At 37.6% G+C, this 15,091-nt stretch overlaps 1 protein-coding gene across 1 annotated transcript; it reads left to right on the top strand.

Annotated features, from left to right (window-relative positions):
* Window positions 1-4,083: 4,083 nt before the first annotated feature.
* LOC108990325 (cell division cycle protein 48 homolog) lies at window positions 4,084-12,222 on the top strand. The gene is made up of 9 exons (XM_018964248.2): window positions 4,084-4,201; window positions 4,312-4,477; window positions 5,720-5,948; window positions 8,285-9,051; window positions 9,677-9,898; window positions 9,999-10,070; window positions 10,165-10,446; window positions 10,742-11,101; window positions 11,710-12,222. The coding sequence occupies exons 1-9, from the start codon at window positions 4,173-4,175 to the stop codon at window positions 11,998-12,000; spliced, it is 2,418 nt and encodes an 805-aa protein (XP_018819793.1). The 5' UTR covers window positions 4,084-4,172; the 3' UTR covers window positions 12,001-12,222.
* Window positions 12,223-15,091: the final 2,869 nt, after the last annotated feature.

A 15,091-nucleotide genomic window follows, 5' to 3' on the forward strand; every position in this document is an offset into this window, starting at 1 on the left:
TGGCATCCAAGAACACCTCATGTTTTTCTTCCCAAGGTTCTCACTCAACTTGTTCGGAGGGACCTTCTAGGGTCCCTGGGGGCCTCGATCCCCCAAGGTCCGCGATGAGTCTCAGTACTTCGAAGGGTATCACTGGTCCTCGATGGTCACTTCCGCAGACATGAGATCGTTCAGGTCTTCTTTCGCAAAGGGGCCGTTAACTAGGAGGGTTTTGTTGCGAAGGTGGCATTATACCCTTTGATGTTCACTAATGGACTACAGCTTCCTTTCTGCCACCTGGTCCAAGAAATCCTGGACTTACTTAGCCAAGCTCCATCACAACATCATCCCAATATGTGGAGGATTTTGCTATGTTGATACATTATTTGGCGCATGGTCCTGGGACTCGCGAGTGAAGGTTATATAGATTTGATTGCCAGGTGGTTCTTATTCACACACGGGGTGCAACATCTGAGCCACAACCTCTGCAGCTTTCGCTCTTGCGCATGATATAAGGTTGCCTACTTGGAGAGCCACTTCTCCCAGGTTAAAGATTGGTTCAAGTGGTTTTTCTTTGTCACAGCCCAAGGGTGGGAGTTTCTCACCAAGGAGATGGCCTACCTCGAGTTTCCCTTTTGCTCTACTTGGGGAGTCATGCCGGACGACAAGGAAATCAGCTTGGATCTGACCGGGTAGGAGCAAGCTCGGCTGGATGCCATTTACTCTTAGGTGGAGGCGCACCTAGAGGAGGTTCACTTTGATGCTCTGCTGACCAGGACCAACATAGACTAGTTCCTGGTGTCGTCAGATCGATCCTGTTTCATCTGAAGACGCCTCCCAAGTGGTCAATTCGCTTGTCGGGGCCGAAAGATACCTCCCAGCCCTCCATTGGAGGGAAAGGGGAAGAAGTCTCTCACCAAGGTAGAGGAGGCCAAGGAGTCATCGGGGTCGGGTAGCAACGACAGCAGCTCTGAATCACAAGGGCGGCCTCCAGTGGGCCAATCCTCTCGGGCTCCGTCCATGTCAAAGGGCTATGGAACCTGGAACCAATGTGTGCACAACTGCATTCCTTAGGTGGCGATGACGCTTCTCGGGCTGAACAACACCCCTTCCTATTGCCTTAGGCGTTTCAGTCTTCTACCCCAAGGGAATCCTCAGCCGAGGGGAGGAAAAGTTAGAGATGACCTTCTTTTTAGCTTTCCTTGACCCACCCCCAAGGGAATCCTGCGTCTTCGTCCTACCGCCTGAGGTTCCCCTGGAGGTGATTCCCTATGCATACTTTGATGACTTCGAAGTGCCGGTTGATGCTGGGGTAGCAACGTGCTTAGGTGATGACGAGGACATTCCTTCTTCGTGCCCTGATCCACCCATGACCTCGTCTCCAGGCCATTGATCTTGATGGGGACAAGGTCTCCATTCTTGGTTCTCCATTCTATGTGTCCCCTAAGCCCGAGATTGCTTCGTCAGCGGCATTATCTCGGCCACCCACCAGCCTAGGGAGCCGGTGACGTCGAGGTGACACAAGAGCTGAATTAGTGACTGTGGCTAACACCCTGGAGGAGACGACGGGTGGTTGTGTAGCCAATGGGACGTTCGAGTAGGCTATCAGTTCAAAATGGGTTGATTTCGTGTTTAGCAGGTTGACCCGTTATTGACCTGTTTATAAATCATGTCTTAATGGATCAATCCATTTTGACCTAAACCTGTTAACATTAAACCCAACCCACTAATTTCGTGTCATGTTCATGTTAAGTTTACGGGTCGTGTCACATATTGCCACCTCTAACTATTAGTCCAGTAGATCCATGAACATTTTTTTTTCTCTTTTCTTTTTTGGTAGAAAAATTAACTAAATTAGTAAAATTAAAATGAAGTGATCTCTTTAACATTTTATATATGGTTAATGAATATTAAATAATTTCATTGTATATATAGTCAATAGTGATCACTTGGATAAAAATTACATAATTAATTTATACAACTACTATATAAAATAATATATTATATATATAAAAAAATATTTAACAATATATATACATTTAATCTCTCTCGGTCCAAAAAAATCATACTCCGAGATCGACCAATAAGAGTATCTATTCGGTCAATTTTTTGACTTGGACCAATGGCCTTACAACATTGATACCAACCTCACTAGAATAATCCCCTTCTCGTCTAAGGCAACATGGTTGGTTTTTCCTCTGCAGTAATTGGAAAAGAACAATAAATAGGGCTCACACTTGTAATGATGGTTGCAGGCTTCAATTTTAAGAGGCCCAAAATTGTTTTATGGGAAGTCTGGATAATTAGTTAAGATGAGATGAGAATAGCAAATCGTTCTAACGTGTATATTATATGATATGGGTCAATTTGAACACGACCTGTTAAGCTTAACAGATAAGATTTCCAAATCCTAATACGATCTATTAAAATAACGGGTTGACACGACATGACTCGTTATGAATTAATTAAAAATATATCGACATGACACGACCCGTTTTGACCAGTGTCAATCCGTTTATGCAAAGGGATTGAATTGACCCAAATAATCCATTTGACCTCATTAACATAATTTTATATAAAATTTAAAGTCACAATATCTCCTAAAAATATAAAACTAACTACATAAGTCCAAAATTACAATCTAGAGGAAGTGTGGGGGACAGTCATGACTTATGAGAACTGAGTCAACTGAGAGAGATTGAGGGTAGAGGTGTGTTTATTTAATATTTTATCATTACTTTTTTCACTACTTTTCACAGATAATGTGAAATCACCTCACTATCTAAACATAACCTAAGAGAGATTTAGGAGAGATTTGAATGATGAGTTGAGATGAGATGAGTTGAGATGAAAATTGAATAAAATATTGTTAAAATATTATTTTTTAATATTATTATTATTTTAGGATTTGAAAAAGTTGAATTATTTATTATATTTTGTGTTAAAATTTGAAAAAGTTGTAATAATTAGATGAGATAAGTTGGGAGGACTTTTGTATCCAAACTGAGCCTTAGGAAATACGAAATAGGGTTAGAATATTTTTGTGTTTTTAGGTTAAAAATGATATAATTGTATTTTCTAGTAAAAAATTTAAAGGGTCTAAATGGGTCACTAACGGGGTTAAGCGGGTTGTCCTGTTAGTAACCCGTTAATGTATCGTGTCTTAATGGGTCAATCGTTTTGATCCAAACTTGTTAACATAAATCTAAACTCACTTATTTCGTATCGTGTTCGTATTGAGTTAACGGGTCGTGTCATATATTGTCACCCGTAGATCAGATGCAATAAAAGTTAAAAGTTGAATAGAATATTAATAGGAATATTATTTTTATTTTGAAATTTGAAAAAGTTGTATTGTTTATTTTATTTTATTTAAAAATTTGAGAAAATTGTAATGATTAAATAAGATGAATTGAGATGCTTTTTGAATTCAAAGAAAGCCTTAAGATTAGGTCATTTGGTTACAAGAAATGTGTTTCATCTCATCTCATCTCATCTTATCATTACAACTTTTTTAAATTTTCACATAAAATATAATAAACAATTAAATTTTTTTCAAATCTCAAAATAATAATAATATTAAAAAATAATATTATAACAATATTTTATTCAACTTTCATCTAAAATATCTCATCTCATCTCCCTATCTAATTAGGCACCAAATCCAATTTCCCATTTCCAATCTCCCAATTCCTAGCAGCCAAACACCACCACATAAATATTTCTTACCAAACAAGTCGATCTTAGAGCATTGATATTGAATTAGTCAAATATCTTTTCATTTTCAAATTTAACAAATATCATCTATATTTACTCTATATTGAATTAACTAAATTGTTTTCAGTCAAAATATAAGTTACAATAAATTCATTCTTCTTTTTAAATATAAAAAGAATTATAGATTGTTAGAGGTTATTAAAAATTATGAAAATAAAATAAACAAGTAATTAAAAATAAAAATTAATTAAAAAAATATAATAATATTTTATTATTATATAGAGTGTGATGATTAATTTAATATAAATTTTAAATGATTAGTTAAAAGTAAAAGAAGTATATATTAATCAAAATTAAAGAATAAGATGTCCAATCGTAAAAGAGCCCCCAATTTTTAATATATAAACCCGTTTACTCTCGTCTCAAGCCATCTTCGCCTCGTCTCACAATTTTCCGATCCTACGAGCTCCTACATTATGGCTAACCAGCCCGAATCCTCTGACTCGTAAGTCGACTCCCCCCCCAAATAATTGTAGCAAATTTTATTGCTGGTTTTTTAAACCCTGATTTCCGAAAATATAATAGTTTTATTTTTTTCCTGGATTGTGATTTCAGGAAATCAGGGAAGAAAGACTTCTCGACGGCGATTCTGGAGCGGAAAAAGTCGCCAAACCGTTTAGTCGTTGACGAGGCGATCAACGATGACAACTCGGTAGTGGCGTTGCACCCAGAGACCATGGAGAAGCTCCAGCTCTTTCGCGGTGATACGATTCTCATCAAGGTAATAGATTAGTAGGTTTATTGTAATGGTTGGAGAGGGTTTGATTAGATTCCTGAAATAGGTTTGTGTTAAGCTTATGAGTGGCCTTAGGCACAATCAAGGGATATTACGTGGGATGCAAACTTATCGTAACAAGGTTTCCTCCCCAATTTGTACTTATAAAAAGAAAAATTATACGAATTATTGGTGTCGTGCTTGTTTGTGTTGAACTTAGAGGCTTTGAGGGGTTTGTTTCATTGTTTTGTGAGAAATAGCCAAGATGTTGGTTGCGGAGTTTTATTTATTTATTTTGGCTATAATGGAGCTTTATCTTGGGTGCACAATCCTTGGATATTGTTTTTGCTTCAAAGAGTTTGGTGAAACAGCTTGGGGGGTTGAGTTGTGCTTTGAGGACTTGACTAGCTCAGTATGTTAATGTTTGTTCTCAGCTCTGGTTAACTCTTTTTTCTTCCACTTTTTTGCTATGCCATGAATACTTTAGGAGGATTGAGTGTTTACGATCTTTAATGACTTATAAATTCTTTTTTTTCTTCCCTCCTTGACGAAGTAATGGAGTTCATGATCACTCTCGATATCTGTGCCAGCCAATGGATGTTCCTTATTTGGTATTTATTAGCTTGAATGCCATGGAGTTAGGGTAGTTCAGTTCCGGTACCAATTCCAGGTCCACGGTCAGGTTCCTCTATACTTCAATTGATCTACATGGCTAATTAATCCTCTCGGCCCCCAGGAAAAAAAAGCGTTATGCTCCTCAAATTTCTTCCAGAGTTTTTTATTTCAAATTAAATGCCAGTTTGCACAAACCAAGTCTGCTCTCCTCAAATTTTGATATTGTCTCTGGGAAAGAGCCTTGGCATGAAAATTATTCTTGAATTAAGCCTAGTGCCTTGAAATGATAGAGCTTGTATAGGAAGTTTTCTAATCTAGTTCCGTGGGAATATCGTTTTTTGTTTTGTATTTGTTTGCGGTTATGGTGGTGCCTTTGTCTTTATAAGCTTTTTTTGTATGATGAAGATTGTTTGAATTTGAAACAAATTAGTATGATATCACAGAAAATAGTTGGAGTTTGGGTGATTAATGAACAAAAACTTGGTTTTTGAAGTCATTGTATTCGTTTGCGGTTGTTGTTTGCATTCCCATGCTCGTGTTTGTTTCATAAAATTTATAAATGCACGGTAGAGAGTATTTTGTTTGTTATGCCTTTTTTTTTTTTTAAATTATATTTGGCAAACTGGATGGCAGGGCAAGAAACGTAAGGATACAATCTGCATTGCTCTTGCTGATGACACGTGTGAGGTTCCAAAGATTAGAATGAACAAGGTTGTTAGATCAAATCTGAGGGTTCGGCTTGGAGATGTAGTATCTGTGCACCAGTCCCCTGACGTGAAGTATGGGAAACGTGTCCACATACTGCCAGTCGATGATACTATTGAAGGGGTTACTGGTAGTCTGTTTGATGCATACCTGAAACGTAAGTGTTTTAACTATGAACGTAGATAGTAGATACTTTCTTCTTTTATGCATTTTTCTTTGATAAATGGTTGTTTTTCAAAATGGTAACACGATGTGTACTACAAATTCATCTAGCAAGAAGTAGAAAGAGATACAAAAAAATCATGTTTTGATGCATTTGCCAATGCTTAAGTTCCTTCATTTCAAGCAGAAGGTTTTTACTGTTGCTTTTCTCCCTCCCCTTGAGGCATTACTTTTTCAAAACTGTTTGTTATTTGAAGCTATAGATTGTAGGAAAGTGAAACATTTGCCTTCATTCAAGGTCATTACTCCCACCCTTGCTTTGTTATATCTTCCAAATTAACACAGTTTCTGTATGTTGCATGGAGGGTCCCTTCATTGGTTATGGGTCACTCTGGTGCATTGTCCCAATATTTGGGAATTAAAATATTTGAGGTATCCAGAACATTATTTTTTTCTTCTCAAAGACAGCTTCATCGATAAAATTTTTATTAGAGTTATTCTTGGTCTGGACAAAGTCCAACATCCATTAATTGGGTACTTAGTATTCTTAGCCATGAGATAAGGATTTTTATTTATTTTTAATTACAAAAGAGTAAGGGTCTGGACTCTTTCTAGTTGGTGGTGAATTGAGATGGGGTTGTTTGAATAATGTGTTGATCTCAACTCATCTCATCTAATTATTACAACTTTCCTAAACTTTCAAACAAAATATAATAAACAATTTAATTTTTTCAAATTCTAAAACAAAAATAATATTAAAAAACTATATTCTAATAATATTTTGTTCAACTTTCAACTCTCATCTCATCTCAACTCACTATCCAAACTTCCCTGTCACCTTTGTTTGAAATTATGGATTAGTTTATTTTTCTTGGTTTTGTGAATTGATTGTATATATTCTCCTTATGCCAAATGAGATTAGTGGCTCCTCTGTTTGTCCTATTCTATTTGGACAAGGGGTTCAACTGGGAGCATATGTTTTTATTTATTTATTTTTTGGTAAGTTAACTGAACCTTTAGTTAGCCTTCATTTTCCATGTGATTGTGATGGGCTTCCAAGGACACGGTTTAGACCCACTCTACCATTACCATCTCTAACATCTTGGCAAGCACCATCCAAAACACACCCCAAACGAGAGACAAGAAAAAAAATGTTTTAAGTGAACTTGGTACCCACTACCCTGCAAGATCAGAACTTTATACTTGAAAACCTTTAAAGGATTTCTGTTAGTCAAGGATTGGGGGAGCATGGTAGTGTTGTTGAGGGAAAGAGTGGATGTGCATTAAGGATGAATTGGTTGGTGAAGCAAAGGGACAAATATCTGCCTTGGGGTGCAGTAAAAAGTGACTAGTCAGTTTTCCATCCCCACGGAAGCTATCAAGGTATATTAAGTTGTTGATATAGGGCCACTCACTGGTTGCCAAACTCAAATAAGCCCCCACCATGTCAATGCTCCATATTCATTTATCAAATCCAGATTCAATGCTGATGTTTGCACAGTAATAACTTTGATTGGCATGTATGTAAATTTGCATCTTTTACTCAATGCTTACAAGATGCCTGATGGGATGTCTTTCAGAAACTTGGCTTCTATTTAGTACAGGCGTTTTTGGGTTTTCGGGAACTGTGTTTAGAAGCACCATGGATGTGGAAATAGTTCGGGGTTAGAAGATTCAAGACAAGTACAACTACTATATCTGGTCTGTCGTCAACGAAGGACGTGTAGGAAGACACGAAAATGCATTTGCCATTTTATAAGTTGGCTGTTGAGACAGATGCTTTTGTGGCAATTTCAGTTGGATTGGGTTGTGGTAGAGAAGGGAGGTTGCTATGGTGATAGAAGATTCTTTTAGGATTATTTTTGTTTTTTCTAAAAATTTTCTCTTAATCCGGTCTGTCTCTTTCGCTGTGTGTGTTGTTATTCCACATGACAGCTATGCGTGCCGCTATCAATTTAGAGGGAAGTCTAACAGAAGGATCTATTTACTCTTTCCATAAGTTTTAAAGGAGTTGGTGCAATTGTGTCAAGGTTCAGGGAGTCTTAGAGCATTGATTTATTCTACTGTGAGTCTCATCTTACAAACATATATTGGTTGCAATTTACCTCAAATGGAACCGTGGACCTATGAATATGACATTTGATTTTAGTAGAAAATTTTGAGCACTGACCAAAATAGGTATATTACTTGAAAAGTCCCCTTCAAAATGTGCTTTTAAGATGTATGACATTTGAATACGTCTGTTTTTTTTTTTGGCAAGAGTTCTTATTGAATCACTGGTTTAATCCTTTCTGATGTTATGTGACACCATTTCCATTGTTGAGTTTGCAGCTTATTTCTTGGAGGCTTATCGTCCTGTGAGGAAGGGAGATTTATTCCTTGTCAGAGGAGGTATGAGAAGTGTGGAGTTCAAGGTCATTGAAACTGACCCAGGGGAGTATTGTGTGGTTGCCCCAGACACTGAAATCTTCTGTGAGGGGGAGCCTGTCAGAAGGGAGGATGAGGATAGGTTGGATGAAGTTGGTTATGATGATGTGGGCGGTGTTCGGAAGCAGATGGCTCAGATTCGTGAGTTAGTGGAGCTGCCACTAAGGCATCCTCAGCTTTTCAAATCAATTGGTGTGAAACCACCTAAAGGAATTTTGCTTTATGGACCCCCGGGATCTGGAAAAACATTAATCGCAAGGGCTGTTGCTAATGAGACTGGGGCGTTCTTTTTCTGTATTAATGGGCCGGAGATAATGTCCAAATTGGCTGGAGAGAGTGAGAGCAATCTCCGGAAGGCATTTGAAGAAGCTGAGAAGAATGCTCCATCTATTATTTTCATTGATGAGCTTGACTCTATTGCTCCTAAGAGGGAGAAGACACATGGTGAAGTTGAAAGGCGAATTGTTTCACAACTGTTGACTCTCATGGATGGACTGAAATCTCGGGCTCATGTTATTGTTATTGGGGCTACCAATCGTCCAAACAGCATTGACCCGGCTTTGAGAAGGTTTGGTCGGTTTGATAGGGAAATAGACATTGGTGTTCCTGATGAAGTTGGGCGTCTTGAAGTTCTTCGTATCCATACCAAGAACATGAAGCTCTCTGATGATGTAAGTTCGCCTATTTTGACCTTGTTGGCCAGTGTCATGATATATATTAGAGCTGGAACAGATTCTTGTGGATTTGGATCCAATCGTGGACTCTAAATACTATGATGGCACATGACCTGCAATATGAACTCAGCATTTGCTTGAACTTTTGGTAAACTAATCGTCGACCTGTGAAATTAAAATATAATAGTTATTACATGAGGAAGTCAAAGAGTCAATAACTACAATAAGATTAATGGTGAGAAAGCCAAAGAGAGAAGTAATGGGAAATCAATATCCAGTTAAAGATGAAAAGTCTTTCTTTCCCCTCTCCATTGAATTAGTAGTCATAAATGATAGCAAACATTTCATCTTCAGAGCTATTTTTTTTTCCCAAAAAAAACCTTCATGTCAATAATCGAGTGAGTTTATTGTAGTAATAAAGACAATACAATAGAAGGGATTTTTAGCACGTGAAGGGTTGTGATAGGTTACTAAAATAAAATGAAATGATGAGGTGGCTGATTAGAATACAAAGAGGATGCTCCAGAATTATATAGGTAATAGATTTTATATCTCATGTTCTGTTATTAGATGCCTAACTTTATTACCATAGAGCTGGTAGTAAATTCTGTTCACCTTACAGGTTGACTTGGAAAGAATTTCAAAAAATACCCATGGGTATGTTGGTGCTGATCTTGCAGCTCTCTGTACTGAAGCCGCACTGCAGTGCATTAGAGAGAAGATGGATGTGATTGACTTGGAAGATGAATCTATTGATGCTGAGATACTTAACACCATGGCTGTTACGAATGAACACTTCCACACTGCTCTTGGAACTAGCAACCCATCTGCTTTGCGTGAAACTGTGAGTTCATTTTGATAAAATCTTTCGTTAGGTTTCTTTACTCGTTGTATCGATGCTTAAATTTTAGGATAAATTTTTTGATTGATTAATGTTTGAACAGGTTGTTGAAGTGCCCAATGTCAGCTGGGAGGACATTGGAGGCCTTGAGAATGTTAAGCGGGAACTTCAAGAGGTAAGCTTTTTTCTAGATTGGATTTCAGTTTATTTCTTGTGATTCTTTTACCAGTGAATATCTGTAAACTTGTTTTGCCTTATCTTTGTGACAGACTGTTCAGTATCCTGTGGAGCACCCAGAGAAGTTCGAGAAATTTGGAATGTCACCTTCAAAAGGGGTACTTTTCTATGGTCCCCCAGGATGTGGGAAAACTCTCTTGGCCAAGGCAATTGCAAATGAATGTCAAGCAAACTTCATCAGTATCAAAGGCCCTGAACTGCTGACAATGTGGTTTGGTGAGAGTGAAGCCAATGTTCGAGAAATTTTTGACAAGGCTCGACAATCTGCGCCGTGTGTGCTTTTCTTTGATGAGCTCGACTCGATTGCTACTCAGGTTGTTTCTTGTTTGAATCTAGGCTTTCAAGTTTTAGTACGTAATATTCTCCCAGCTTTAAAAAAGGAATTGTTTGACTCCAATGAATTGTCTTTTGGAACTTTACATTGTAGACTACACAGAATGCATGGGTAGTTATTTACAGATAAAAGTTTGATGAAAGATTTGGCTCTTAATTGAGTAATGGTTGATATTTTGTATGGGTTGCATAATTAAATCCTGCTTTGCATATTATCCCTTCTAATTGATTTGTTGGTCTTTTTTAGATTTAATTTTATAATCATTATTGTTGCAGAGAGGAAGCAGCGTTGGGGATGCAGGTGGTGCTGCTGATCGAGTTCTGAACCAACTCCTTACTGAGATGGATGGCATGTCTGCAAAAAAGACTGTCTTCATAATTGGAGCCACCAACAGGCCTGACATAATTGATCCTGCACTTCTGAGGCCAGGTCGTCTCGATCAATTAATTTATATTCCTCTTCCTGATGAGGATTCGCGCTATCAAATTTTTAAATCGTGCTTGAGAAAATCACCTGTCTCAAAAGATGTCGATTTGAGAGCACTGGCCAAGTACACTCAAGGTTTCAGTGGGGCTGACATTACAGAAATATGCCAGCGGGCATGCAAGTATGCCATAAGAGAGAACATAGAAAAGGTATTCTTTGTTATCTGTTCGCTTATATGGCATTCTATACTCTTAGAAAACCATAATCCATTGCAATTCTGCATCTTCATTCCTCCACCTTGTCTTTGGAGGAATGCATTTATAATTGTAATGTCTTTTTTATTTTTATTTTTACGACCGGGTAACCACCCCATGGCAGAGCCATTAGGACTCACCCATGGAACCTAAACTCCCAGATAGACTAGCACAGTAACCCACCATCATGACCTCCCACTTAAATCGAAGTTCGAACTTGGGGGGCACAAGCACACAAGTTCACCCTTATCACATGGGCTACCCATGGGTGGGGAATACAAAAAATGAACACCATGATGTTGATGGTTAAGTAATATACTTCTCTGCCTTTCCTGGGGTTGCTGGTTTAAACTTTATTGTGATGGTCTTTTTTCTTTTCCTTTTATTGGGCTGGGGAAGGTGGGGGGGTTGTGGATTGGGAAGATAAAAGGAGCGAAGCAATGGTCTCATGAAAAAGATGTAAAATATGAAAGGAATCTGTTTAAACAGTGGGGTGCTATAATTATATCCCAGAGATTGCTTGACATGAGTTTAGACGTAATTCAATTGTGATATTATTGCAGGATATAGAGAGGGAGAGAAGGGGAATGGAGAATCCTGCGGCTATGGACGAGGATGTGGAGGATGAGGTGGCAGAGATCAAAGCTGCTCATTTTGAGGAGTCCATGAAGTATGCCCGGAGGAGTGTTAGCGATGCTGATATACGCAAATACCAGGCGTTTGCTCAGACCTTGCAGCAGTCTAGAGGTTTTGGAACTGAATTCAGGTTCTCTGAGACCCGAACTGGGGCTGCTGGGTCTGATCCATTTGCAACGTCTTCTGCTGGAGCTGATGAAGATGATTTGTATAATTAGGTTTTATGTTTATCAAATCCTCAAGAGACGCCTGTTTACCTTAATGCATACTTTCACTCAGTTACTGTTTTAACTTTGCATTTTGTGCCTCAAGTATGTAGGGTCACCGGGTTAAACATCCGACTTCCAGTTTTTCCTCGTTGTTTATGGATAGTAACTTCTTACTGGAAACAACAAAAGAACTTTAATGGGGTTATGAATGGCGATGAGTATTTCTCGATAGTTCTAATGTGGCTAAGTAATTTCTTGTCAGGTATGGTATATAGTTTGATGGACAAATCAAGGTGAAGCCCAACTTTTTTCATAGGAAAACTCTAAACCCAGGCATGATTCGGGCCTTGTTGCGGACGATTTCTTACGTGGAAATAAAATGCACTGTTTTGGAGTAAATAAAACGGTGAGTTTAGAGTCCATGAATTTTTGCATGCCTTCGACGCAAAACCACAAAGTTTTACATTTTTGCCTTTGATCTCTCTCCCAGGAACTCTCTGCTCTCTATGCTATGATTCATTCCTACCGTTTGAAATTCTTCTTTGTTTCTCTCCTGTACTCATTCAATCTTCTTCGTTTCTCTCCTGTACTCAATCTTTCTTCTTCATTTCTAATATATAAACAGAGGCAGTTCCTCGAAATACTCCTGATTTCTCAAATTAGAAACAGTCGTCCACTTCCTCTAGCTTTCTAGGTCAATCTCAGGTTATAGGATTTTGATTTGCATTATAAAGTCAATCCAAATACCTCATTTTGTAATGATGGATTGATTGGCGCTTCAAATCGATCTCAATTTGAAGGTAAAATGGCCTTTTCATCTTTTAGATTTACATATTTTGGCTGTTTTTTTGGATATCTGTTCCTTTTTCATTTTCGTTTAATATGAAGGTTTTCTTGTAGGGACTATGATAAAGTAGATTTTGTCTTCAAGGCACCAACTTCTTTTCCTTTGTCATCCAGAGATTCAATTCAATCTCTTTTGTGCAATGTTGGCTATTTACTATGTTTTCTTTCTTGGATTATGAATTAAAATCTTTGTTGATGTTGCTTTTTCTTCTTCATGGTCCACCGATGTACATGATTTTCTGATTGACATTTCTTGCAAATTATAGCCCACCTTGTTTTTAAGATACTTAGGAGAGAAGAAATTTCGATGTTTCTATGTTTTTATTTCACGATATAGATGCATGGTTGTAGTGTCGGTATACAATCTCTGCATTACAATTTTATCTGGTGAAATTGGCTCCTAAACTAGAATACCCACTTTGAACTTTAAAAGAATTTGTAGTAAAGCTTTTTGGACTATTGAATTTCTTTCTTTCTCCTCTTTCTTCTTTTGTTTTTTGTTTTTTGTTTTTTTTTTTTGGTGGAGATGGATTAGCGGCTTGTAATGTAATTGTTTTCAATTTGCTTATCACAGACATCAATTTTAAGATCATGGATTTTCTTTGACTTCGATGAACTTTTTGGCATGCCCTATGCATACTCTCTTGTTAAACTAATGGATTGTTTAACTTTCAGGTGCTGCTGGACTTCTTCCATTTAAGTTTAGCAGTTTTGATTTTTAACATGGGACTTTGCTTCGATAAGGTATGTGTTTTTGAAAGCTCCTGTCAAGTTATTCTACAAAATTTCATGCAACTAGTGCACGTCGGAGCTACGATGCCGAGGAAGAGGACAAAATGGTGAGGCACGGCGTTTTCCCCTTCCACTTGAACTGGGCATGTGATTTCTACTTGAATGGTTCTCTGCTCGGTTCATTTGCATCTTTTTTTTTAAAAAAAAAATATTTATTTAAATTTATTTTATTTATTTATTTTTAATATATAATTGTTGACATGGCAAATGCCACGTCAATGGCATTCGCGAGCAGGCACGGCATTATGCCTACCTGTAGCACTACTATTTTTCATATGCTGGATGTGTAGATTGAATAGCCCACTTGTGATGCCCCCAAATTCCGTTTGGGATCAGACGGACATTTGAAGCGTCGAGACATGCAACACAAGGTTACTTACCCCCGTTCATGACATATAAGATTCAATGTTCCTAACATGCATATAGCATTATGCAATATTTGCAACGGATAATAAATTTTTTTCTTTAGCAATACTATGTACCAAACTGAAATATCCCAAATACCTAAAACATATTTCATACTTAACGACATACTAAACAGCTAAGCAATAATAGTCCATATGGTTGTGATCAAAAGAGTGCTGGAGATTGAACTCTACAAATACAAATAGTAATTTGAGGTAACTACTGTATTAGCATCTACGTTGGACCGTCGCTTAGTCGACCGTTTCCATTTGGTTGATTCCCGGTTCTCTTTCAGATCCTGTAACAAAATTTATCAATTTGGGGGAATGGTAGTTGAGACTATCACAGTGAGATTTGATTACAAATCTCAGCAAGTTAACAGAAAACTTCCACACAGGTTAATGATGCATGTATGACAGTAAAAACATGAATACATAATCAAATCATAAGTAATCATAACATAACTTGACATACAACATAACATAACTGACATAACTTAAACTGAAACTGAAGCTTAGCATGAACGTGACTTGAAACATAAGATGGACTTTAAACATAGCATGAACGTGAACTTGAAATCAATATGGATTTGAAACATAACATGAACGTGAACATGCATAATTTAAACATGAACTTGAGCATGACATAACATAAATGTGAACTTGAAACATAACGTAAACGTGAACATAACATAACATGAACTTGAAATATATTCTTGTCTCATGGGATTACCATGATTGCGTGAAAGTAGACTTGAACATAGCATAACATGAAACATGACTTGGACGTGAAATACATGAACTTGGAATCTTATTCAATGGACTTAATTAATAAAGTGACCATATAGGTGCTACACAGGTCCCCTTGAGCCATGTGTCCCTGCCGATTACCGCATCATATCACAGGTTTCTATACCAGCTGTGAATGCGTTAATACGTACTCCACAGTTGTTGTGGCCCCACGTATTCTACGTGTCACAATTGATGTGTTTCACATAGTGTATGCTCCACAGTTGTTGTGGCCTCATGACTTATTTGTTTGTGCCACACTTGCTGTG

This window comes from Juglans regia, chromosome 9 (assembly GCF_001411555.2).
Source record: "Juglans regia cultivar Chandler chromosome 9, Walnut 2.0, whole genome shotgun sequence".
NCBI lineage: Eukaryota > Viridiplantae > Streptophyta > Magnoliopsida > Fagales > Juglandaceae > Juglans > Juglans regia.